The sequence below is a fragment of the Corythoichthys intestinalis genome, chromosome 11, assembly GCF_030265065.1.
Source record: "Corythoichthys intestinalis isolate RoL2023-P3 chromosome 11, ASM3026506v1, whole genome shotgun sequence".
NCBI classification, from domain to species: domain Eukaryota; kingdom Metazoa; phylum Chordata; class Actinopteri; order Syngnathiformes; family Syngnathidae; genus Corythoichthys; species Corythoichthys intestinalis.
In genome coordinates this window covers 24,172,324-24,199,716 of record NC_080405.1, presented here as the reverse complement: position 1 = coordinate 24,199,716, position 27,393 = coordinate 24,172,324, and the positions used below count along the sequence as shown (strand labels likewise).

Genomic DNA, 27,393 nt, shown 5'->3' with positions numbered 1-27,393 from the left:
TTCTCCTCCACTGAGCAGCAACGTGAGCGTTAGTTTGTATGTCTCAGACGTCAATGACAACTCTCCTCTGATACTGTACCCCGCCCCGGAAGGCAACTCCTTCATGACCGAGCTGGTCCCTAAAGCTGCGCAAGGAGGCTCTGTAGTGTCCAAAGTGATAGCGGTGGACGCCGATTCCGGGCAGAATGCCTGGCTCTCTTATCATATAGTCAAGGCCACAGATCCAGGACTTTTCATTATTGGTCTCCACAGTGGAGAGATCAGGACCCAGCGAGACATTTTGGAATCTGACAGCATGAAACAGAACCTGATTGTGGCAGTGAAAGACAATGGACAGCCCATTCGTTCTGCCACCTGCTCCATGTATTTACTTCTTTCTGATAACTTGGCTGAGGTGCCAGAATTGAAGGACATATCTTACGAGGAGAAGAATTCCAAGCTGACTTCTTATCTAATCATTGCTTTGGTGTCAGTGTCCACCTTCTTTCTGACATTCATCATTATTGTCCTAGGCGTGAGGTTTTGTCGCAGGAGAAAGCCTAGACTGTTGTTTGATGGAGCAGTTACCATCCCCAGAGCGTATCTCCCTCCTAACTACACAGATGTTGACGGCACAGGAACTTTACGCAGCACCTACAACTATGACGCCTATTTGACAACTGGTTCCAGAACCAGTGATTTTAAATTTGTATCCTCCTACAATGACAACACACTTCCTGCTGAGCAGACGCTGAGGAAAAGTCCAAGTGACTTTGCTGAGGTTTTTGATCAACTGCAAGACTCACCAGAGGTAGGTTAGCAATAAACATTTTAACACTAAGTTTTTCAAATGTAGTATTTTATAGTTTTGCATGTCCAATTAAAAAATGTCCATTTCCAAATTTGCACAGTCAACACCACTGAGGATATCATACAAAAGTGATGGTCTTTGGTCCCAGTTGTAAAGATCTTTTGTTTCTTGTCAGTTCCATGCTTACGTATAGCTGAAATCAGCTGTCCAAACTTGGCTTGTAAGCTGGGTAGTAATTTTAAATGGCAGAAATTCATCTTTTTTTTTTTTTTGTACTTTAGATATCAAACTAAGCTTTTTGTCTTGTCTTTGAATCTAGCCACCATTGCTTTTCTGTAATATAATTTACTTTGGAGGCTGCCAGTCCTCTAGCTGGTCTCGAATGCTTTGGCTCGCCTTTTAACTGGAACATATACAAAGAAGCATATAAATCTTGCCCAGGCCTTCTGCCTGGACACGTTCGAGTCAATTTTGTGAACATACTACTTGTCTTTTTAGCTCTACTTAGTTTCCCCCGCCTTCTCTCCATGGCTATGTTGCTCTTTCTCACTGTCCCTGCCCGGCTTCCTCAGGTCAGCTGATTGGCTGGTCCTGAGGTTCCAAAGTGTGAGCAGAACTTTAGGGGACATCAACCTTTTTCTTCTGTGGGTCTGAAATTAATTATCTAACCTGAGCACAATAAGCAAGGAGCCGTTGTTGCTTTTGTTTTGCTTTTGAGACAGCATTTTGTATTTTGCCTGCAAAGAGAACAAAAAAAAAAAACAATTTAGACAAGACATACCAACATTTATTTTGATTCGCTATAACTTTTTCTTTACCGTTACAACAACAAATTGGAAATGGAAAGGTTTTTAAACAATGAAATTCAAAATAACAAGGTCGCGTCAACACAAACACTGTCCATGGTGCTGATTTACGATGTCACTCTGTAACTGTTACCGGAAATTACAGGAAAAATATTTCCTAGACACAGTAGGCAAGTGTTTACTTTATACAACTTTATACGTTTCTATATGTGCAATATTGAAAATAGACTCACGATGTCGCTCTGTACCTGTAGATAAGAAACGATGGTATTTTTTTTCCCCCATTCCTCCCTACACAGAGCAGGCGTGTTCAAACATTACGAACCAGACCAGCTATTGTTTCCGGAGAAACGTTCATTTCTTTAAAAGGATTGTGTTATTTTCTTCAATCAAAGATACCAGGCAAAATTAATAGTGCCTATTTTACCAAATTAAAAAATGGATCCTCGAGCTCGTTTGCTGCTGCTCCTTCTCTACGGCTTTGTCCTTTGCACCGGGGCCACCATTGCAGAGCTCAGCTATTCTATTCCGGAGGAGATGAGACCCGGATCCATTGTTGGGAATATCGCCAAGGACCTCGCAATTGAAGGACGGTCCTTGATCTCTCGTAAGGCCCGCATTGATACTGTTAATGAGGATGTGCGTTACTGCGACATTGACATCAAAACGGGGAATTTTATGATCCGGGAGAGGATTGACAGAGAGGAGCTGTGTGGAGAGACTGTGACATGTGCACTTAAATACGAATTGGTTTTAGAAAGCCCGCTGGAGCTGCATCGCATTACGGTTCTTGTCCAGGATGTAAATGACAATTCACCTGTCTTTCCAAAGGATCATATAAAGCTGGAAATACGTGAATCAGCCGACAAAGGAACTCGATATCGCATTAATGAAGCAGATGACGCAGACATTGGTCAAAATGCTGTTAAACAATATTTCTTACAAAACAATCCTCATTTTGTTTTATCCGTTCGAGAAAACTCGGATGGATCAAAGAGTCTTGAATTGGTGTTAGATAAAGAGCTTGATCGTGAAACAGAAAATGATTTAAGTGTGGTTCTCACTGCCAGTGATGGTGGCACTCCACAAAGATCCGGAACGGTCCTCGTGCACGTCACAGTGCTGGATGCAAATGATAACGCTCCAGTGTTTGGTCACGAAATTTACAAGGCTAGTCTTCCTGAAAACTCAGCACTTGGAACTGTTGTTATTAGAGTGAGTGCAATAGATGCAGACGATGGCATTAATGGTGAAGTTACATATGATTTTAGTCGTATTGCAGAAAAAGCTAAAAAAGTGTTCTCAATTGATAATAAAACCGGCGAGATTGTAGTAATAGGGTCACTTGATTTTGAAAGTAATTTCAAATATGAAATGCGGGTAGATGCTAAAGATGGTTATGGGCTTTCATCACATTGTAAAGTAGTGATCGACATTTCTGATGTAAATGACAACTCGCCTGTAATTAATATTAAGTCACTGTCTAATGCAGTCGCAGAGAATGTGCCACCAGGTACTGAGGTAGGCATCATTAACGTGCAGGATCGAGACTCTGAACAAAATGGACAAATTCATTGCTCCATTCAACAAAAAGTCCCCTTTAAGTTAGTTCCTTCTATTCCAAACTATTATTCTCTAACGACTACTGGAAAACTGGATCGTGAACTTGTGTCTGATTACAACATTACAATCAGCGCCACTGATGAGGGCTCTCCTCCTCTGTCCTCCTCTAAAACCGTTCACTTGTCCATAGCAGACATAAACGACAACCCACCTGTGTTTGAGGAAAAGTCCTACAGTGCATATGTGACTGAAAACAACAAGGCTGGCTTAACTTTATGTTCTGTTAGTGCCCGAGACCCGGACTGGCGACAGAATGGTAGTGTAATTTATTCTCTATTAGCCACTGAAGTAAATGGTTCCCCAGTGTCCTCCTTTGTGTCTATTAACGGAGACACAGGAATAATCCATGCCGTCAGGTCGTTTGATTACGAAAACATGAGGAGCTTCAAAGTCCACGTTATAGCCAGGGACAATGGTTCTCCTCCATTGAGCAGCAACATTAGCGTCAGTGTGTTTGTCTCAGATGTAAACGACAACTCTCCCCAGATACTGTACCCCGCCCCGGAGGGCAACTCCTTCATGACTGAGCTGGTCCCCAAAGCTGCACATGGAGGCTCTGTGGTATCCAAAGTGATAGCGGTGGATGCCGACTCCGGACAGAACGCCTGGCTTTCTTATCATATAGTAAAGTCCACAGATCAAGGACTTTTCACCATTGGTCTCCACAGCGGAGAAATCCAGACCCAGCGGGACATTTTGGAATCTGACAGCATGAAACAGAACCTGATTGTGGCAGTCACAGATAACGGGCAGCCCCCTCGCTCTGCCACCTGCTCCATGTATTTGATCCTTTCCGATAACTTGGCTGAGATGCCAGAACTAAAAGATATTTCTTATGAGCAGAAGAATTCCAAACTGACATCTTATCTGATTATCGCTCTAGTGTCTGTGTCCACCTTCTTTCTGACATTCATCATCATCGTCCTGGGTGTGAGGTTTTGTCGTAGGAGAAAGCCCAGACTGTTGTTTGATGGAGCAGTTGCCATCCCCAGTACATATCTCCCTCCTAATTACTCAGACGTTGAAGGCACGGGAACTTTACGCAGCACCTATAACTATGATGCCTACTTGACAACTGGTTCCAGAACAAGTGATTTTAAGTTTGTATCCTCTTACAATGAAAACACACTTCCTGCGGAGCAGACCCTGAGGAACAGTCAGAGTGACTTCATTGATGAGTTTCAGGATTCTTTCGACCCATTGGAGGTAGGCAGTTTTCTTCATGTTAAAGCCTCTTATTGATCAAACTTGAACAATACATTCATCTGGGAGCAGAACTTTGTGTTTCCATTTAACCTCTTTTAAAGTAAAAATGACATTTTATAAAAGTAGTTTGTGGTGTTTTAACCGTTTAGATTTTTTTAATTTATTTTTTTTAAATATATTTTGTATTGCATTCCTTTGATGAAAACTTACTCTCCCATCATACAAGATTTATTAAATGTTACTGACCCATGAGATTGATCATTTGGTGAATAAAGCACTAATTTCAACACTTCAAAAAACTGTTTTTCAACTAATGTGAAGTTCCTTCTATATTTTTTTGTCACGTAATTATATACTTTAGGGTCGATTATGTAAAATAACTTGGTGATAACATTTGATTCAGAAACATATTTTCCCATAGCAATGTATTTGCAAATTTGGCAACTATACAAAGCTTCATCTGTCTACTTTTTTTTTTTCAACTTTTGGGATGAATAATGTTTATTTTTTTATTAAATCGTAGGAAAAGTCATATCATACTATTTTGATTTTCAATCCATATTGTACTGAGGCCAAACTATTTGGTTTTAACATGGATACTGTATTGCTTGATGAATCCTTAATGCACTTGATGAGAGACACAATAATGTCTGATTGGGTATTACGAAAGTGAACATCCACTTTTCAAAATACAAAGCTTCTGTTAAAAAGTATATTTAATATAAGACATTAAACATTGATGACTAAACCTGTGTAGTTTACTGTATATACAAAAACGTGTTAGCAATTTGTTACTGATAGTGGGCTAGTACATTTGCGTGACTCTTTTGCATCCAACATGGATCCATGCAGTCCGCCAATTGATGGTGTGAATGTCAGTGAGACCAGATTCATCTCCCTGTATGATGTCTGCCTTCCACAAATGGTTGAAAGGCAGAATTTGCAGGGTCAGCTTTGCAAAGTAAATTGGGATTGGGTCCAGCTCCTGGCTTCCACATTATAAATATGTATTTTTTTTTTTCTTTTAAATAATCTCATTATTTTGGATGATTATAAATGGTGGTGGTGGTATGGTGATATTTTTGCAAAACGTTCCAAATTTTATACATTTTAATATCCCTTTTTCAGTTCGGCCCTAGCTCGGCCATTCTTCTGCAATAGCCATTTTTAAAAATCAGATTTAGATAAATGTCTCAAACTCAAATTATTTTTCCACTTATGCTTTCAATAATGCAGATCCCTCAGTATTTGGTCGAAATTATCTGCTGTGTGAAATGATTTGGACCTTTTTGTTATTAGCAGAATTGGTTATCATTACTTGTTGTGGTTTGCAGTTAGTAGAAATGTGGAAACAGTGGCATTGTAGAAGTTACTCCAATCCACTTCATAACCACTGTATGTGCCTCTCTTTTTTTCTTTTCTTTTTCTTTCTTTCTTTTTTTTCTTTCTTTTTTAAAAAAAATATTTTTAACAAGATGATACTACATTGCGTATACCTTTTGAGTTTTGTATGAAGTCTTATTAGTGAAAAGCTAATAACTCAATTTCATTCATCATTTTAAACCAAATAGATAATTTTTTTGAAGCACCCAGAACCTATCTTAATTGTGAAGAAGACTTTTGATGATTGTTTCCTTCATTTTGATTTTTACATGGTGAAAATAGATCCTTCAAGTCTGTTGAAATTAAGGGGGGGGGGGGGGGTGCATTTATATACCAACGTTTTATGTTCATATGTCTTTGTAAATTCTGCTTAAAGGCATTCTTCTTGAGCACTTTTACCCATATATAGAACTATTCTTTCAACATCTTGGTGAATCTCGTTTCAATAACACGGCTTATCCCTCTGTCCATGGTGCTGAATTCTGTCAAACCGTTTCTTTACAGACTCAGCTTTTTCTTTGATTTTCGTTTGGTATTTTGGAAGATCAAAAATAATTTCTCGATTATTAGTAGAATTCAACTTTACTCTTGAATAAATACACCCTCTTAAATATGTAAATGGACTCTTATTACCTATTAATTCCGTTGCTAAAAGTGAAAAGATGACAAAACCAGAAGGTTACTCATATGTGAGGTTTATGACTATCCTGTAATATTGAGGTGTTGTGTCATCAAATGCACTCTAGAGGTCAGTATGCACTCATGAACAATAGCTGCCTAATAATTTCCCACCCATTCACATTGCCAGCAAATCAGATTTTATTTTTGTAGGGCTCTGGTCTAGATATCTGATACTGACTGCGATCGACGAAGCTGTGGAAAGGAAAGGATCATAACAACATTGTAGATTTGTTGCAAAATTTGAAGTGATTTTGAAATCTTTTCAGCGGAATGGCAGAGAACAAAGGATACGGCCACAGACTGGTTTTTCTTTTGCTTTTCCTCCACCCCGTTAGTGGCGACATGAGCTACTCTATTCCAGAGGAGATGAAACGTGGATCTGTAATCGGGAATATTGCGAAGGATTTGGGTTTAAATGTGGGCCAGTTGTCTGCTCGTAAAGCACGTATTGATCCAGAGGACAACGACGTACATCACTGCGGCATTAACCTCAACACAGGTGACTTGACAGTTCAGGAAAGGATTGACAGAGAGGGACTGTGCGGTAAAAAGGCATCATGTTTTTTAAAACAGCAACTTGTACTGGAAAACCCATTAGAACTACACCGTATCAATATCCGTGTTCAAGATATTAATGATAATTCCCCACAGTTTAATGAAGACTCACTAAAATTAGAAATTCATGAATCGGCAGACAAGGGTGCTCGTTTTCGTCTTGGAGAAGCACACGATGCAGATATAGGAGACAATGCTGTTCAAAGCTACACTTTACAGCAGAATGATCATTTAAAATTAAACATTAATACTAAACCAGGTGGACGAAAGTCCTGCGATTTGGTCTTGGACAAAGAATTAGACAGAGAGGATAAAAAAGACATGATGCTCTTGCTGACTGCCTATGATGGCGGCTCTCCTCAAAGATCAGGCACTGTAGTCATACACGTCACTGTGCTTGATGCTAATGATAACGAACCAGTATTTAGTCAGACCATCTATAAAACAAGTCTGCCTGAAAACTCGCAAATTGATACATATGTAATCACAGTCAGTGCAAGTGATGCAGATGAAGGTTTAAATGGTGAAATTACATATGCCATTGACCATATTTCTGACGAGAATAGTAATGTCTTTATTTTAAACCCCAAAACTGGAGAAGTGAGAGTGGCTGGGGTTGTGGATTATGAGAAAGTAAAATCATATGAAATGCAAATAAGCGCTAAAGATGGTCTTGGCTTAGTGTCATATTCAACATTAATTATTGACCTAACTGATGTAAATGACAATCCCCCTATTATCAATTTGAAGTCACTGTCTAATTCTGTGGCAGAGAATGTGCCACCTGGCACTGAGGTGGGCATCATTAATGTGCAGGACAGAGACTCTGAGCAGAATGGACAGGTCCAATGCTCCATTCAACAACACGTCCCCTTTAAGCTCGTTGCTTCCATTCCTAACTATTATTCTCTGGTGACGACTGGACAACTGGACCGAGAACTTGTGTCCGATTACAACATTACAATCAGTGCCACTGATGAAGGCACTCCTCCTCTGTCCTCCTCTAAAAGCGTTCAATTGTCCATAGCAGACATAAATGACAACCCACCTGTGTTTGAGGAAGAGTCCTACAGTGCATATGTGACTGAGAACAACAAGGCTGGCTCGACTTTATGTTCCGTTAGTGCCCGAGACCCGGACTGGAGACAGAACGGTAGCGTGATTTATTCTCTGTTAGCCACTGAGGTAAATAATGCCCCAATATCCTCCTTTGTGTCTGTTAATGGAGACACAGGGGAAATTAATGCCGTCAGGTCGTTTGACTATGAACATTTGAGGAGTTTTAAAGTCCACGTCATGGCCAGAGACAATGGTTCTCCTCCACTGAGCAGCAACGTGAGTGTCAGTGTGTTTGTCTCAGACGTGAACGACAACTCTCCTCAGATACTGTACCCTGCTCCGGAGGGCAACTCCTTCATGACTGAACTGGTCCCCAAAGCTGCACACAGCGGCTCTGTGGTGTCCAAAGTGATAGCGGTGGACGCAGACTCCGGACAGAATGCCTGGTTATCTTATCATATAGTCAAGTCCACAGATCCAGGAATATTCACCATTGGTCTCCACAGTGGAGAGATCAGGACTCAGCGGGACATTTTGGAATCTGACAACATGAAACAGAACTTGATTGTGGCAGTGACAGATAACGGACAGCCCAGTCGCTCTGCTACCTGCTCCATGTATTTACTTCTTTCCAATAACTTGGCTGAGGTTCCAGAACTGAAGGATATTTCTTATGAGGAGAATAATTCCAAACTGACCTCCTACCTGATCATCGCCCTGGTGTCTGTGTCCACCTTCTTTCTGACCTTCATCATTATTGTCCTGGGTGTGAGGTTTTGCCATAGGAGAAAGCCCAGATTGTTGTTTGATGGAGCAGTTTCCATTCCCAGTGCGTATCTCCCTCCTAATTACGTGGATGTTGACGGAACAGGAACTTTACGCAGCACCTACAACTATGATGCTTACTTGACTACGGGCTCCAGAACTAGTGACTTCAAGTTTGTTTCATCTTACAATGATAACACGCTTCCTGCAGAGCAGACGCTGAGGAAAAGTCCAAGTGACTTTGTTGATGAGCTTCAGGAATCTTTTGACCCCTTGGAGGTAGGCAGCTTTCCTTTCCAAGAAACTCCTTTATCCTAATCTGTGTTTACCGTATTATTGTATTTCAAAGTATGAACAATTCCGACATTTGTTAGTAGGTGTTTATTGCCTTTCAAACAGAAATCCCTCAAGCCTTGTGGAAATGTTTTCAAAATTACAGAATATTTCTTGGCAATTCAATTATGAGAATCTATTGTACCTCGTTGTGACTTTCATGTTTGAATATTTTCTATCAGTATCTTCCTACAATGCCCACGTACAAATAGGTAAACTTACAAATGGTTAAAGGACTTAAATTGTGCTTTTACCGCTGAGGTACTCGAAGCACTTTGACACTCTATCCTTATTTAACTACTGATGACGCCGCATCAGGAGAAACATGGCGCGTTCAGTATCTTCCTCAAGGATACTTAGACAAGGTCACCAGGGCGGGGAACCGAACCCACAGCTGCTGGGCTTTTTTTTTTTTTTTTGTCATTTAGAAAATCTTGAAAATTTGTTGGCATCAAATATGCAATAAAAATATATTTATAATGAATTACATTTAACAGTGGAAATCATCAAAAGGATTGGCTGTCTCGCTTTCATACGAAAGCTTACATGTGCGTGCAATAAATAATTTAATGTGTGTAAGATGACAATAATTGAACAAACTAGAAATTGCATGTCATGGTCGACTACATATTTAAGAGATTTGTGCATGTTAAATTAAGATGAGGCAATCATTTTTCTAGGGTGGAAATGGCATCACAAGTTTGGAGGAGTACAATTGAAAAGTTAACAAATATGGATTTTCATTGACAATCTTGGTTGAGGCCATGCGGTTGATTGGTTTTTATGTTTACAATGTCTGCATGTGCATATTTTCCGGATATAATGGTGTCCTCACACAACGCCAACATGACTTGGATTGGAAATTAATCCAAGACTAAATTTTCCTCATGTGTAACTTTAATTTTATTAACAGTAAATAAACTGTAATACTTTGAATATATATAATTGTATTCAACTTGTTCTGTAAATTAAGTCCAAACCAAGTCCATTAAGAGAGACTATAATCAATAAAGAAAAAAACCTATTATATATATATGTAAATTATTTTTATAATTTTTCCAGTTAAAAAAATATATTGTTAAAAATGTTACATATAACGCTCATCTGCCAAACGCATATCTGCATTATAAGTGAATGATTTTTTTTCCCTGACAAAATATAGGTGTTTTAATATACCTACAGTTATTTATTATTGATTTTGCCCGTGTATTTCTGTAACGAATAAAGCACATATATACGAGAACGAAATAGTTTATATGTTGTTTAGACTGCATTTTAATATATTAAAATGCGCTCTGGTGTCAAGCTCATGCGTAATATTAAAAATACGCTCTTAGTGGCGCTGTCTACCAGATGAATCCTTTCAGGCTGCATGTCCACGGCCACAGCTCGTAATCATTTGGTCACAATTTGCTGAATGCGGCAGAGGAACAGATTCGATCCCTGCCTCTGTTGTATTGTCGGCGGACATATTATATTTATATTTTTGCAATTCATTTGTTTCTCTCAGTCAGTTGTACTTATTTGCTTGGACTATGAAAGACAAGTTTTTTTTTATCTTGGATCTGGTGGCTTTGTTGGGCTTGTTTCTCTTTACGCCGCATATAGTGTGCGGGGATGTGGCCTATTCCATTCCCGAGGAGATGAAGAGTGGATCTATTGTCGGAAATATAGCAAAAGATATTGGAATTGAGGTGGCCAAGCTGTCTGTTCGACGGGCTCGTATTGATGGAGACGGCTACAGCAAACGGTATTTTGACATGAATTTGAACACTGGAGATATTATTGTTGCAGACAGGATTGACCGTGAGGGGCTTTGTGTCAAAAAGCCATCATGTATTTTGAAGCAGGAGCTCGTTTTGGAAGAGCCTTTAGAATTGCATCGCATCAACATTCACGTTCTTGACATTAATGATAATTCACCTCAATTTAAAAAGAACACAATAGATTTGGAGATTCGTGAATCTGCAGATAAAGGAAGTCGCTACCGTTTAGATGAGGCTCACGACGCAGATGTGGGGCAGAACGCTATCCAGAGCTATGCTATTGAAAAAAATGAACACTTTAGATTAAATGTTGTTGCAAAGGGCGCAGGCGGGAAGTATGCGGAGTTAATAATAGAAAAGGAGCTTGACAGAGAGCAAGAAAAGGAGCTAACTATTGTACTTATTGCAACAGATGGGGGCGCTCCTCAGAGATCAGGGACGGTAGTTGTGCACGTCACTGTGCTGGATGCTAATGATAACGCCCCTGTGTTCAGCCAAGCCATATATAAAACCACTCTGCCTGAAAACTCTGCTCCAGACACAGTTGTCATCAAAGTAAGTGCAGCTGATGCTGATGAAGGAGTCAATAGCGAGGTAAAATATGAGTTTGATCACATCTCTGATGAAACCAATAGCGTGTTTAAACTTGATAAAGAAACAGGAGAAGTGACTGTGAGTGGATCAATAGATTATGAGGAAGGTTCATCTTATGAAATGCAAATTACAGCCAAGGATGGCCTAGGCTTAGTTTCATCTTGTACATTAATAATTGACGTCACAGATGTTAATGACAATGCCCCTCTAATATTTATTAAATCTTTGAAGAATCCTATTCCAGAAAATACCCCAACTGGTACTGAAGTGGGTATCATTAATGTGCAGGACAGAGATTCTGAGCAGAATGGACAGGTCCGATGCTCCGTTCAACAAAATGTCCCCTTTAAATTAGTTGCTTCTATTCCAAATTACTATTCTCTGGTGACTACCGGACAACTGGATCGCGAACTAGTGTCTGATTATAACATCACAATCAGCTCCACTGATGAGGGCTCTCCCCCTCTCTCCTCCACAAAAAATATTCACTTGTCAGTTGCAGACATTAATGACAACCCACCTGTGTTTGAAGAAGAGTCCTACAGCGCATATGTGAGTGAAAATAACCAAGTCGGCTCCACTTTATGTTCTGTTAGCGCCCGAGACCCTGACTGGAGACAGAACGGTAGTGTGATTTATTCTCTGTTAGCCAGTGAGATAAATGGTTCCCCGGTGTCCTCCTATGTGTCTGTTAACGGAGACACTGGCGTGATCCACGCCGTGAGGTCATTTGACTATGAACATTTGAGGAGTTTTCAAGTTCGCGTAATGGCCAGAGACAACGGTTCTCCTCCTTTGAGCAGCAATGTGAGTGTCAGTGTGTTTGTCTCAGACGTGAACGACAACTTACCTCAGATACTGTATCCTGCCCCAGAAGGTAACACTTTCATGACTGAATTGGTGCCCAAAGCTGCTCAAGGAGGCTCTGTTGTGTCCAAAGTGATAGCGGTGGATGCGGACTCTGGACAGAATGCATGGTTGTCATATCATATAGTCAAGTCCACAGATCCAGGACTTTTCACAATTGGACTCCACAGTGGAGAGATCCGGACCCAGCGGGATATATTAGAATCCGACAGCATGAAACAAAACCTGATTGTGACAGTGAAAGATAATGGACAGCCCCCTCGCTCTGCGACCTGCTCCATGTATTTACTTCTTTCCGATAACTTGGCTGAAGTGCCAGAACTGAAAGACAATTCTTACGAGGAGAAGAATTCTAAACTGACTTCTTATCTGATCATCGCCCTGGTGTCTGTGTCCACTTTCTTTCTCACCTTCATCATCATTGTCCTGGGAGTAAGGTTTTGTCGCAGGAGAAAGCCCAGACTGTTGTTTGATGGCGCAGTTGCCATCCCCAGTGCGTACCTCCCTCCTAATTATGCAGATGTTGATGGCACGGGGACTTTACGCAGCACCTACAACTATGATGCCTACTTGACAACGGGTTCCAGAACTAGTGACTTTAAGTTTGTTTCTTCTTACAATGACAACACACTGCCTGCTGAGCAGACGCTGAAGAAAAGTGCATCAGACTTTGTTGATGACCTTCAGGATTCTTTCGACCCCTTGGAGGTAGGCCTCTATTGGCTATTTTTAATATTTTTGCATTGTTTGCTCTGCACAATAAGTAAACATTTTGAAGATTCAAGATGCAAAGTTTATTTTTTAAGTCTCCATATGTACTTGAGATCATGTAAAAGAATCAAAAAGGCGTTTCTTTACTTCCTAGACAAATACTGTATAACAACAGGACAAACATTAAAAAACAGAAAAATGTATCGTTTAAGATAATAGATACAATCTAAAACCAGTGTGCAACAGTGTGCATAAAAGCATGCAGATGTGCAAGGGTAAAGGCATTCTGTCTTGGCACAGTGTGTAGTTTGTTAAATAATATCGGCAAAAGTACAAAAGTAGAGGTTGAGGTGTGGGAAGGTACAGGTATTACTAACCTACTGGCACTACATGCTGGGGCAGAGTGTTCCTTCAGCACTCGTTGCTTTGCTTGAGGGGGAAAATATTTTACCATCACCACACATCTATTTAATATTTGTTGCTTTCCCTTTGTAACTGTAGTACTGATTTAGTTCACTAAACGACCTTTGACATTGGTTCTATCAAGATTTTTGTTGTTTTTCATTTTGCTTAATTTGCTAATAAATGGTAAAAGTTGCTTTGACTGTAAACCAAATTTGTGGTTTTATCTTTTTTATTTTGTTTTTTGATGATGAATCTCAATCTCAAAATGTGTCTGCAAACTAGCTTCTGAATTGGATGGCAGTGTTTCAGTCATTTTGGATTGGTCTCAGCCTTCTCCTGAACCAAATATTAAGTGAGGGTTTAAAATACTAAAATGTATGTTGTATCAAAATGTATTTAAGTTGAAATAACACAGGGTAGACATTTTTTATGCTCAGGTTTCATTAGTGGTGGAAAACCATGAAAGAATAGTGAACAAATTTTGCCTCACACTTCAGAGGTTACGGGTTCAAATACATGTTTTGGCTTTCCTGTGTGTGGAGGTTCTACCTGTGCATGTGTAGTTGTTTTCTGGGTACTCTGGTTTCCTCCGATGTTCCAAAAACATCCGTAATGGGTTAATTGAGACCTCAGAATTGTCTGTGTAGGTATAAGTCTGACCTTGGTTAGTATTTATAGACAGATCCTGCAATTACATTTACTAATTAAGCATAACAAATAGGTTACCCCCAACTGATTTTGAAGAAATGTTGAAGAAAATAACTGCCAAATTCTGAGAAAATCTTATTAATGTATACATATTTTCTCTGGCTTTATTGAAGTTCATTGACAGAGCTATTTTTTCAGTGAGTTATTGTTTCTTCATTTTCGCCAGACCACTATCGTTGCCATTTTAGTTGTTTTTAGAATTATCTCAATTATCTGATGGAGAAAGTAAACTCATTCTGCATACGCTATTTTCTGTACCTACAAGGGCTGTTTACTTCAAATCTCTGACCTTGGTGCTGAATCATGCAGCTTTTCATCAGAAACATTTTTGGAGTCAGTTACCCCTTTACTTGCTCTCCCTTCATTGCAACCATTAAATGTGTCTCCTCAAATATCCATGTATCATTTTAAACACTAGACTTTAGAATAAAAGGAACTTTGGAATGGCCATCCATTTATTGACGTAGCTTTTTTTCCCTTGTTTTTTTGGGAGGATGAAGTAAGGGATTGAGTAGATTTCAACATACATGGATTGATTTATTGTATGTTTATTTTTGTCTCACTGAGGCAAATTAAAGTTTCTGCTTCAATGTAAGTCTTCCAAACAAAGAAAAAAGTATATCCTTGCTTTGGACATAATCTTTCTCTGGTGTGAATGTTGAAATGGTCGTTATTATGATACAAATGGTAACATTTGATATTGCTACTGTTTTGAAACAACCGGAAAAGCATTATCAGCAAATCTTGAGTACTTTATAAGACTATCAAAGCCTTAAATGTCTACTCATTCAATTGTGTGTCAGTCTTTTAAATTATTTGCTGTGGCGAGGAACGCACATTCTACAAGCATTTATTAAAAAAAAAAAAAAAAAAAAAAAAAAAAAAAAAAAAAGGTAAAGGTACACTAGTTTATGTTAAAAAGATCACTTTCATGTTTGCTATTCTCGCAATATTTTATCTGGACACATGGTGTCACCCTAGACCAGCGGAGGATTCATAATGGAATGGAATGTTGCTCCCCGCACATTCAAATCCGTGTTCTTCATTGCGTTCAAATCAGAAGACAAAAGAAAAGGCGAGTCGTTCTGATTCAGATACATTTGCCGCGCAGGATTTTGTGATTTTATCAGGATGGCACTTTTATGGAAAATAATGTGCAGCTGGAGCATTGCCTTTTTCTTTGTTCTGGTCGGATATGCGCACGGAGACCTCAGCTATTCTGTACAAGAGGAATTGAAACGCGGATCTCTAATAGGAAATATTGCCAAGGATCTCGGACTGGAGGTGGGAAAATTGTCTGCTCGCAAAGCTCGTGTTGATATGGAACGAAACAACAAACAGTATTGTGCAATAAACATGCGTACAGGGGATTTGATGGTTGCTGATAGAATTGACCGAGAAGAGCACTGCGGAGAAAAACCTTCATGTGTTCTGAAATTCGACTTGCTGCTTGAAAATCCTTTGGAATTGCACCGGTTGTCTTTACTAATACAGGATGTTAACGATAATTCCCCCAATTTCTCTAAAGATTTAGTGAAACTAGAAATACGTGAATCGGCTGACAAAGGAGCAAAATATCGCATTCATGCAGCACATGATTTGGATATTGGATCAAATTCTGTTCAAAGCTACATTTTGCAACAAAATTCCAACTTTGTGTTCCACATTCAGACAACAAATGATGGCAACAAATATGGTGAGCTGGTTTTAGATAAGGAATTGGACAGAGAAGAGCAGGAGGAAATTAGTATATTGCTCACAGCTGTGGATGGTGGTTCTCCTAGGAGATCTGGTACTGTAGTCATAAAAGTCATTGTACTTGATGCAAATGACAACGCCCCAGTTTTCACTCAGGGTGTGTATAAAACCTCTGTGAAGGAAGATGTGGCCTCAAAAACTCCAGTTATCACTGTGAGTGCATTAGATGCAGATGAAGGAATGAATGGAGGAGTTACATATGAATTCAGCAGACTTTCTGATAAAGCGAAAAGTATGTTTTCCCTAAATGAGAAAACTGGAGAAATTGTTGTGATAGGTGAGCTAGATTATGAAGATGAAACAAACCATGAAGTGTTGGTTGAGGCCAAAGATGGTTACGGTCTTTCTTCTGAGGCAAAAGTAAATATTGATATAATTGATGTAAATGACAATGCCCCTGTGATCAATTTAAAATCAATGTCTGATACAGTAGTTGAGAATGTGCCCCCAGGTACAGAAGTGGGTATCATTAATGTGCAGGACAGAGACTCAGAGCAGAACGGACAAGTCCGCTGTTTCATTCAACAAAATGTCCCTTTTAAATTAGTTCCTTCTATTCCAAACTATTATTCCCTGGTGACGACTGGACAACTGGATCGTGAACTGATTTCTGATTACAACGTTACAATCAATGCCATTGATGAGGGTTCTCCTCCTCTATCCTCTTCTAAAAGTCTTCACTTGTCTGTAGCAGACATCAATGACAACCCACCTTTGTTTGAGGAACTGTCCTATAGTGCATACATAAGTGAAAATAACAAAGCTGGCTCCACTTTATGTTCAGTTAGTGCCCAAGACCCCGACTGGAGACAGAACGGCAGTGTGATTTATTCTCTGTTAGCCACCGAGGTGAACGGTCTCCCAGTCTCATCCTACGTGTCTGTTAACGGGGACACGGGGGTGATCCATGCCGCTAGGTCATTTGATTACGAACACTTGAGGAGTTTTCAAGTCCACATCATGGCCAGAGACAATGGTTCTCCTCCACTGAGCAGCAATGTGAGCGTCAGTGTGTTCATCTCAGACGTGAACGACAATGCCCCTCAAATCCTGTACCCTGCTCCGGAGGGCAACTCCTTCATGACTGAGCTGGTCCCCAAAGCTGCTCAAGGAGGTTCTGTTGTGTCCAAAGTGATAGCAGTGGACGCGGACTCTGGACAGAATGCCTGGTTGTCCTATCATATAGTCAAGTCCACAGATCCAGGACTTTTCACTATTGGACTTCACAGTGGAGAGATTAGGACCCAACGGGACATTTTGGAATCTGACAGCATGAAACAGAACTTGATTGTAGCAGTGAAGGATAATGGGCTGCCCCCTCGCTCAGCCACCTGCTCCATGTATTTACTTCTTTCCGATAACTTGGCGGAAGTGCCAGAGCTGAAAGACATTTCTTATGAGGAGAAAAATTCCAAACTGACCTCTTATCTGATCATCGCCTTGGTGTCTGTGTCCACCTTCTTTCTGACCTTCATCATAATCGTCCTGGGTGTGAGATTTTGTCGCAGGAAAAAGCCCACACTGATGTTTGATGGAGCAGTTGCTATCCCTAGTGGATATTTCCCTCCTAACTACTCCGATGTTGATGGCGCAGGGACATTACGCAGCACCTATAACTATGATGCCTACTTGACAACTGGTTCCAGAACAAGTGATTTTAAGTTTGTATCCTCTTACAATGACAACACACTTCCTGCGGAGCAGACCCTGAGGAAAAGTCAGAGTGACTTCATTGATGAGTTTCAGGATTCTTTCGACCCATTGGAGGTAGGCAATTTTCTTCATGTAAAAGCCTCTTGTTAATCAAATGTGAACAATACATTCATCTGGGAGCAGAAATTTGTGTTTCCTTTTAACCTCTTTTAAAGTAAAAATGACATTTTATAAAAGTAGTTTGTGTTGTGTTTTAACCGTTTAGATTTTTTTAAAATTTTGTATTGCATTCCTTTTATGAAAACTTACTCTCCTATCATAAAAGATTTATTAAATGTTACTGACCCATGAGATTAATCATTTGGTGAATAAAGCACAAATTTCAATACTTCAAAAAAAAAAAAAAAAAAAAAATCAACTAATATGAAGTTCCTTCTATATTTTCTTTCACATAATTATATACTATAGGGTCGATTATGCAAAATAACTTGGTGATAACATTTGATTCAGAAGCATATTTTCCCACAGCAATGTATTTGCAAATTTGGCAAATATACAATGCTTCATCTCTCAAAAATGTTTTTTTTTTTTCAACTTTTGGGATGAATAATGTTTATTTTTTCATGAAATCACAAGAAAAGTTATATCATACTATTTTGATTTTCAATCCATATTGTACTGAGGCCAAACTATTTGGTTTTAACATGGATACTGTATTGCTTGATGAATCCTTAATGCACTTGATGAGAGAAGCAGTAATGTCTGATTGGGTATTACGAAAGTGAACATCCACTTGTCAAAATACAAAGTTTCTGTTAAAAAGTATATTTAAGATAAGACATTAAACATTGATGACTAAATCTGTGTAGTTTACTGTGTATAATAAAATGTTAGCAATGTGTTACTGATAGTGGGCTAGTACATTTGCATCCAACATGGGTCAGCTCTGCAGCGTAAATTAATTGGGTCCAGCTCCTGGGTTCCACATTATAGTTTTTTTTTTTTTTTTTTTTTTTTTTTTTTTTTTAATAATTTCATCATTTTGGATGGTTATAACTGGTGGGGATGGTATTGTGATATTCGTTCCAAATTATATATATTTTAATATTCCTTTTTCAGGTCGGCCCGAGCTCGGCTATTCTTCTGCTATAGCCATTTTTAAAAATCAGATTTAGATAAAGGTCTCAAACTCAAATTATTTTTCCACTTATGGTTTCAATAATGCTGATCTCTCAGTATTTGGTCGAAATTATCTGCTGTGTGAAATGATTTGGACCTTTTTGTTATTAGTAGAATTGGTTATCATTACTTGTTGTGGTTTGCAGTTAGTAGAAATGTGGAAACAGTGGCATTGGAAAAGTCACTCCAATCCACTTCATAATCACTGTATGTGCCTCTCTTGTTTTCTTTTTTTTTTTTTCAACATCTTGGTGAATCTGGTTTCAATACCACGGCTTATCCCTCTGTCCATGGTGCTGAATTCTGTCAAACCGTTTCTTTACACACTCAGCTTTTTCTTTGATTTTCGTTTGGTATTTTAGAAGATCAAAAATCATTTCTCGATTATTAGTAGTATTCAACTTTACTCTTGAATAAATACACGCTATTAAATATGTAAATGGACTCTTATAACCTATCAATTCCGTTGCTAAAAGTGAAAAGATAACAAAACCAGAAGGTTACTCATATGTTTATGACTATCCTGTAATATTGAGGTGTTGTGTCATCAAATGCACTCTAGAGGTCAGTATGCACTCAAGAACAATAGCTGCCTAATAATTTCCCACCCATTCACATTGACAGCAAATCAGATTTTAGTTTTGTAGAGCTGTGGTCTAAATATCTGATACTGACTGCGGTCGAAGAACCTGTCGATACAAAGCAAAGGATCATAACAACATTGTAGATTTGTTACAAAATTTGAAGTGATTTTGAAATCTTTTCAGCGGAATGGCAGAGAACAAAGGATACGGCCACAGGCTGTTTTTTCTTTTTCTTTTTCTCCACCCCACCAACGGTGACATGAGCTACTCTATTCCAGAGGAGATGAAACGTGGATCTGTAATCGGGAATATTGCCAAGGATTTGGGATTAAATGTGGGCCAGTTTTCTGCTCGTAAAGCACGTATTGATCCAGAGGACAACGACGTACATCACTGCGGCATTAACCTCAACACAGGAGACTTGACGGTTCAGGAAAGGATTGACAGAGAGGGGCTGTGCGGTAAAAAGGCATCATGTTTTTTAAAACAGCAACTTGTACTGGAAAACCCATTAGAACTACACCGTATTAATATCCGTGTTCAAGATATCAATGATAATTCACCAATGTTTAATGAAGACTTGCTTAAATTAGAAATTCAAGAATCGGCACATAAGGGGGCTCGTTTTCGTCTTGGAGAGGCACACGATGCAGATATAGGAGACAATGCTGTTCAAACCTACACTTTACAGCAGAATGATAATTTTAAATTAAATGTAAATTCCAAACCAGGTGGACGAAAGTCCTGCGATTTGGTCTTGGACAAAGAATTAGACAGAGAGGATAAAAAAGACATGATGCTCTTGCTGACTGCCTATGATGGCGGCTCTCCTCAGAGATCAGGCACTGTAGTCATACACGTCACTGTGCTTGATGCTAATGATAACGAACCAGTATTTAGTCAGACAGTCTATAAAGCAAGTCTGACTGAAAACTCACCAACTGACACATTGGTAATCACAGTCAGTGCAAGTGATGCAGATGAAGGGTTGAATAGTGAACTCACATATGCCATTGACCATATTTCTGATGAGAATAGTAATGTCTTTACTTTAAACCCCAAAACTGGAGAAGTGAGAGTGGCTGGTGTTGTGGATTATGAGAAAGTGAAATCATATGAAATGCAAATAAGCGCTAAAGATGGTCTTGGCTTAGTGTCATATTCAACATTAACTATTGACCTTACTGATGTAAATGACAACTCCCCTATTATCAATTTGAAGTCACTGTCTAATTCAGTGGCAGAGAATGTGCCACCTGGCACTGAGGTGGGCATCATTAATGTGCAGGACAGAGACTCTGAGCAGAATGGACAGGTCCACTGCTCCATTCAACAAAACGTCCCTTTTAAGCTAGTTGCTTCCATTCCGAACTATTATTCTCTGGTGACGACTGGACAACTGGACCGTGAACTTGTGTCTGATTACAACATTACAATCAGTGCCACTGATGAAGGCACTCCTCCTCTGTCCTCCTCTAAAAGCGTTCAATTGTCCATAGCAGACATTAATGACAACCCACCTGTGTTTGAGGAAGAGTCCTACAGTACATATGTGACTGAAAACAACAAGGCTGGCTCAACTTTATGTTCTGTTAGTGCTCGAGACCTGGACTGGAGACAGAACGGTAGTGTGATTTATTCTCTATTAGCCACTGAGGTAAATAGTGCCCCAATTTCCTCCTTTGTGTCTGTTAACGGAGACACAGGGGAAATTAATGCCGTCAGGTCGTTTGACTATGAACATTTGAGGAGTTTTAAAGTCCACGTCATGGCCAGAGACAATGGTTCTCCTCCACTGAGCAGCAACGTGAGTGTCAGTGTGTTTGTCTCAGACGTGAATGACAACTCTCCTCAGATACTGTACCCTGCTCCGGAGGGCAACTCCTTCATGACTGAACTGGTCCCCAAAGCTGCACACAGCGGCTCTGTGGTGTCCAAAGTGATAGCGGTGGACGCAGACTCCGGACAGAATGCCTGGTTATCCTATCATATAGTCAAGTCCACAGATCCAGGAATATTCACCATTGGTCTCCACAGTGGAGAGATCAAGACCCAGCGAGACATTTTGGAATCTGACAACATGAAACAGAACTTGATTGTGGCAGTGAAAGATAACGGACAGCCCAGTCGCTCTGCCACCTGCTCCATGTATTTACTTCTTTCCGATAACCTGGCTGAGGTTCCAGAACTGAAGGACATTTCTTATGAGGAGAAGAATTCCAAACTGACCTCCTATCTGATCATCGCCCTGGTGTCTGTTTCCACCTTCTTTCTGACCTTCATTATTATTGTCCTGGGTGTGAGGTTTTGCCATAGGAGAAAGCCCAGATTGTTGTTTGACGGAGCAGTTTCCATTCCCAGTGCGTATCTCCCTCCTAATAACGTGGATGTTGACGGCACAGGAACTTTACGCAGCACCTACAACTATGATGCCTACTTGACTACGGGCTCCAGAACTAGTGACTTCAAGTTTGTTTCATCTTACAATGATATCACGCTTCCTGCTGAGCAGACGCTGAGGAAAAGTCCAAGTGACTTTGTTGATGAGCTTCAGGAATCTTTTGACCCCTTGGAGGTAGGCAGCTTTCCTTTCCAAGAAACTCCTTTATCCTAATCTGTGTTTACCGTATTATTGTATTACAAAATATGAACAATTCCGACATCTGTTAGTAGGTGTTTATTGCCTTTCAAACAGAAATCCCTCAAGCCTTGTGGAAATGTTTTTAAAAATTACCGAATATTTCTTGGTAATTCAATTATGAGAATAATTATTGTACGAATGTTTGAATATTTTCTATCAGTATCTTCCTACACTGCCCATGTACAAATAGGTAAACTTACAAATGGTTAAAGGACTTACACTTGAATACTCAAAGCACTTTGACAATCTATCCTTATTTAACTACTGATGACACCGCATCAGGAGAAACATGGCGTTCAGTATCTTCCTCAAGGATACTTAGACAAGGTCACCAGGGCGGGAAACCGAACCCACAGCTTCTGGGCTTTTTTTTCGTCATTTAGAAAATCTTGAAAAGCCAAGTTGGCATCAGATATGCAATAAAAATATATTTATTATAAATTACATTTCACAATGGAAATAGTCCAAAGGACTTGCTGTCTCTCATTCATACGAAAGCTTACATGTGTGTGCAATCAATAATTTAAAGTGTATAAGATGACAATAATTGAACAAATCAGAATTTGCATGTCATGGTCGACTACATATTTAACAGATTTGTGCATGTTAAATTAAGATGAGGCAATCACTTTTCTAGGGTGGAAATGCCATCACAAGTTTGGAGGAGTACAGTTGAAAAGTTAACAAATGTGGATTTGCATTGACAATCTTGGTTGAGGCCATGCGGTTGATTGTTTTTTATGTTTACAATGTCTGCATGTGCATATTTTCTGGATATAATGGTGTCCTCGCACAACGCCAACATGACTTGCATGGAAATTAATCCAAGACTCTAAATTTTCCTTATGTGTAACTTTAATTTTATTAACAGTAAATAAACTGTAATACTTTGAATATATATAATTGTATTCAACTGGTGTAAATTAAGTCCAAACCAAGTCCATTAAGAGAGACTATAATCAAAAAAGAATAAAACGTATTATATATATGTAAATTATTTCTATAATTTTTCCCAGTTAAAAAAAAAAAAATAGTTAAAAATGTTACATGTAACGCTCATCTGTCAAACGGATATCTGCATCATAAGTGAATGAAATGGTTTGTTTTGTTTTTTTTTCCCTGACAAAATATAGGTGTTTTAATATACTTACAGTTATTTATTATTGATTTTGCCCTGGTTTTTCTGTAACGAATAAAGCACATACGAGAACGAAATAGTTTATATGTTGTTTAACAAATACTGTAGACTGCATCTTAATATATTAAAATGCGCCCTGGTGTCAAACTCATGCGTAATATTAAAAATGCGCTCTTAGTGGCGCTGTCTACCAGATGAATCCTTTTAGGCTGCATGTCCACGGCCGAAGCTCGTAATCATTTGGTTACAATTTGCTGAATGCGGCAGAGGAACAGATTCGATCCCTGCCTTTGTTGTATTGTTGGCGGACATAATATATTTTTATTTTTGCAATTCATTTGTTTCTCTCAGTCAGTTGTACTTATTTGCTTGGACTATGAAACACAAGGGATTTTTTATATTGGATCTGGCGGCTTTGTTGGGCTTGTTTCTCTTTACGCCGCATACAGTGTGCGGGGATGTGGCCTATTCCATTCCCGAGGAGATGAAGAGTGGATCTATTGTCGGGAATATAGCAAAAGATATTGGAATTGAGGTGGGCAAGCTGTCTGTTCGACGGGCTCGTATTGATGGAGACGGCCACAGCAAACGGTATTTTGACATGAATTTGAACACTGGAGATATTATTGTTGCAGACAGGATTGACCGTGAGGGGCTGTGTGTCAAAAAGCCATCATGTATTTTGAAGCAGGAGCTCGTTTTGGAAGAGCCTTTAGAATTGCATCGCATCAATATTCACGTTCTTGACATTAATGATAATTCACCTCAATTTAAAAAGAACACAATAGAGTTGGAGATTGGTGAATCTGCATATAAAGGAAGTCGCTACCGTTTAGATGAGGCTCACGACGCAGATGTGGGGCAGAACGCTATCCAGAGCTATGCTATTGAAAAAAATGAACACTTTAGATTAAATGTTGTTGCAAAGGGCGCAGGCGGGAAGTATGCGGAGTTAATAATCGAAAAAGAGCTTGACAGAGAGCAAGAAAAGGAGCTAACTATTGTACTTATTGCAACAGATGGGGGCGCTCCTCAGAGATCAGGGACGGTAGTTGTGCACGTCACTGTGCTGGACGCTAATGATAACGCCCCTGTGTTCAGCCAAGCCATATATAAAACATATCTGCCTGAAAACTCTGCTCCAGACACAGTTGTCATCAAAGTAAGTGCAGCTGATGCTGATGAAGGAGTCAATAGCGAGGTAAAATATGAGTTTGATCACATCTCTGATGAAACCAATAGCGTGTTTAAACTTGATAAAGAAACAGGAGAAGTGACTGTGAGTGGATCAATAGATTATGAGGAAGGTTCATCTTATGAAATGCAAATTACAGCCAAGGATGGCCTAGGCTTAGTTTCATCTTGTACATTAATAATTGACGTCACAGATGTTAATGACAATGCCCCGCTAATATTTATTAAATCTTTAAAGAATCTTATTCCAGAAAATACCCCAACGGGTACTGAAGTGGGTATCATTAATGTGCAGGACAGAGATTCTGAGCAGAATGGACAGGTCCGATGCTCCGTTCAACAAAACGTCCCCTTTAAATTGGTTGCTTCTATTCCAAATTACTATTCTCTGGTGACTACCGGACAACTGGATCGCGAACTAGTGTCTGATTATAACATCACAATCAGCTCCACTGATGAGGGCTCTCCCCCTCTCTCCTCCACAAAAAATATTCACTTGTCAGTTGCAGACATTAATGACAACCCACCTGTGTTTGAAGAAGAGTCCTACAGCGCATATGTGAGTGAAAATAACCAAGCTGGCTCCACTTTATGTTCTGTTAGTGCCCGGGACCCTGACTGGAGACAGAACGGTAGCGTGATTTATTCTCTGTTAGCCAGTGAGATAAATGGTTCCCCGGTGTCCTCCTATGTATCTGTTAACGGAGACACGGGTGTGATTCACGCCGTGAGGTCGTTTGACTATGAACACTTGAGGAGTTTTCAAGTGCGTGTAATGGCCAGAGACAACGGTTCTCCTCCTTTGAGCAGCAATGTGAGTGTCAGTGTGTTTGTCTCAGACGTGAACGACAACTTACCTCAGATACTGTATCCTTCCGCGGAGGGTAACACCTTCATGACTGAATTGGTCCCCAAAGCTTCTCAAGGAGGCTCTGTTGTGTCCAAAGTGATTGCGGTGGACGCGGACTCTGGACAGAATGCATGGTTGTCATATCATATAGTCAAGTCCACAGATCCAGGACTTTTCACTATTGGACTCCACAGTGGAGAGATCCGGACCCAGCGGGATATATTAGAATCCGACAGCATGAAACAAAACCTGATTGTGACAGTGAAAGATAACGGACAGCCCCCTCGCTCTGCGACCTGCTCCATGTATTTACTTCTTTCCGATAACTTGGCTGAAGTGCCAGAACTGAAAGACACTTCTTACGAGGAGAAGAATTCTAAACTGACTTCTTATCTGATCATCGCCCTGGTGTCTGTGTCCACTTTCTTTCTCACCTTCATCATCATCGTCCTGGGAGTAAGGTTTTGTCGCAGGAGAAAGCCCAGACTGTTGTTTGATGGCGCAGTTGCCATTCCCAGTGCGTACTTCCCTCCTAATTATGCAGATGTTGATGGCACGGGGACTTTACGCAGCACCTACAACTATGATGCCTACTTGACAACGGGTTCCAGAACTAGTGACTTTAAGTTTGTTTCTTCTTACAATGACAACACACTGCCTGCTGAGCAGACGCTGAAGAAAAGTGCATCAGACTTTGTTGATGACCTTCAGGATTCTTTCGACCCTTTGGAGGTAGGCCTCTATTAGCTAATTTTAATGTTTTTGCATTATTTGCTCAGCACAATAAGTAAACATTTTGAAGATTCAAGATACCAAGTTTATTTGTCAAGTCTCCATATGTACTTGTCATCATATAAAATAATCAAAATGGCGTTTCTTCACTTCCCAGACAAATATAACAACAGGACAAACATAAAAAAAAAAAAATAAAAAAAAACTGAAAAATGTCTCGTATAAGATAATAGATAACATCTAAAACCAGTGTGCAGCAGCGTGCATAAAAGCAAAAAGATGTGCAACGGTAGAGGCAGTGTGTCTTGGCGCAGTGTGTAGTTTCTTAAATAATATCGGCAAAAGTGCAAAAGTAGTAGCAGTAATAGGTAGAGGTTGAGGTGTGGGCAGGTAAAGGTATTACTAACCTACTGACACTGTAGATGCTGGGGCAGTGGGTTCCTTAATTCAGCACCCGTTGCTTTGCTCATCACCACACATCTATTTAATATTTTTTTGCTTTCCCTTTGTAACTGTAGTACTAATTTAGTTCACTAAACGACGTCCGACATTGCTTCTATCAAGATTTTTGCTGTTTCCCATCCTCGTTAATTTGTTGATAAATGGTAAAAGTTGCTTTGACTCAGTAAACCAAATTTGTGGTTTTATCTTATTTATTTTGTTTTTTTTATGATGAATCTCAATCTCAAGATGTGTCTGCAAACTAGCTTCTGAATTGGATGGCACTGTTTAAGTCAATTAGGATTGGTCTCAGCCTTCTCCTGAAGCAAATATGACGGGGGGTTTCAAAATATTTAAATGTATGTTATACCAAAATTCATTTAAGTTGAAATAACACAATGCAAACATTTTTTTTATGCTCAGTTGTCATTAGTGGTGGAAAACTATGTATGAATGGTGACCAAATCTACCCTCGCACTTTAGAGGTTATGGGTTCAAATGCATGCTCTGGCTTTCCTGTGTGTGGAGGTTCTAGCTGTGCATGTGTAGTTCTTTTCTGGGTACTCTGGTTTCCTCCGAAGTTCCAAAAAACATCCGTTATAGGTTAATTGAGCCCTCAGAATTGTCTGCGTATAGGTATGAGTTTGAGCTTCGTTAGTAATAATAGACAGATCCTATGGAATTGGGTTACTATAACTAACCATAACAAATAGTTTACGCCCAACTGATTTAGAAGAAATGTTGAATAAAATAGTTGCCAATTTCTTTGACAATGTTCTTCATGTATAAATTATTTCTCTAGCTTTATTGAAGTTCATTGACAGAGCTATTTTTCAGAGTGTAATTGTTTCTTCATTTTCTACAGACCCCTGTTGTTGCCATTTTAGTTTTTTTTTTTTTTTTTTTTTTTTTTTTTTTGCATTATCTCAATTCTCTGATGGAGAAAGTAAGCTCATTACTCATACACTATT

The 27,393-nt window shown here is 39.5% G+C and overlaps 4 protein-coding genes across 7 annotated transcripts in view; all 4 read left to right on the top strand.

Annotated features, from left to right (window-relative positions):
- The window catches only part of LOC130923821 (protocadherin gamma-C5-like), a 313,176-nt gene that overhangs the window by 11,127 nt on the left and 274,656 nt on the right, over positions 1-27,393 (top strand). The window contains exon 1 of one of the 4 annotated variants that reach the window (XM_057849851.1): positions 15,166-17,777. The exons of 1 other annotated variant lie outside the window; for it this stretch is intronic. In XM_057849851.1, coding sequence (XP_057705834.1) covers positions 15,384-17,777 — 2,394 coding nt within the window. In that variant the 5' untranslated portion in view covers positions 15,166-15,383. Of the gene's footprint in view, positions 1-15,165; positions 17,778-18,753; positions 22,002-23,098; positions 25,982-27,393 lie in introns of those variants that run through there. 2 more of the 4 variants (XM_057849861.1, XM_057849850.1) reach the window with 2 other exon arrangements.
- LOC130923830 (protocadherin gamma-A11-like) overlaps positions 1-27,393 on the top strand; it is a 100,322-nt gene that overhangs the window by 7,020 nt on the left and 65,909 nt on the right. The window lies entirely within an intron of this gene.
- Positions 1,876-5,067, top strand: LOC130923827 (protocadherin gamma-A11-like). Its single transcript, XM_057849886.1, has one exon. The coding sequence runs from the start codon at positions 2,035-2,037 to the stop codon at positions 4,459-4,461; it is 2,427 nt and encodes an 808-aa protein (XP_057705869.1). The 5' UTR covers positions 1,876-2,034; the 3' UTR covers positions 4,462-5,067.
- LOC130923828 (protocadherin beta-16-like) lies at positions 6,402-9,642 on the top strand. The gene has a single exon (XM_057849887.1). The coding sequence runs from the start codon at positions 6,760-6,762 to the stop codon at positions 9,184-9,186; it is 2,427 nt and encodes an 808-aa protein (XP_057705870.1). The 5' UTR covers positions 6,402-6,759; the 3' UTR covers positions 9,187-9,642.

Excerpts from the sequence above, each read along its gene's own strand:
- LOC130923827 (XM_057849886.1), top strand. The coding sequence starts at position 2,035 with ATGGATCCTCGAGCTCGTTTGCTGCTGCTCCTTCTCTACGGCTTTGTC.
- LOC130923828 (XM_057849887.1), top strand. The coding sequence starts at position 6,760 with ATGGCAGAGAACAAAGGATACGGCCACAGACTGGTTTTTCTTTTGCTT.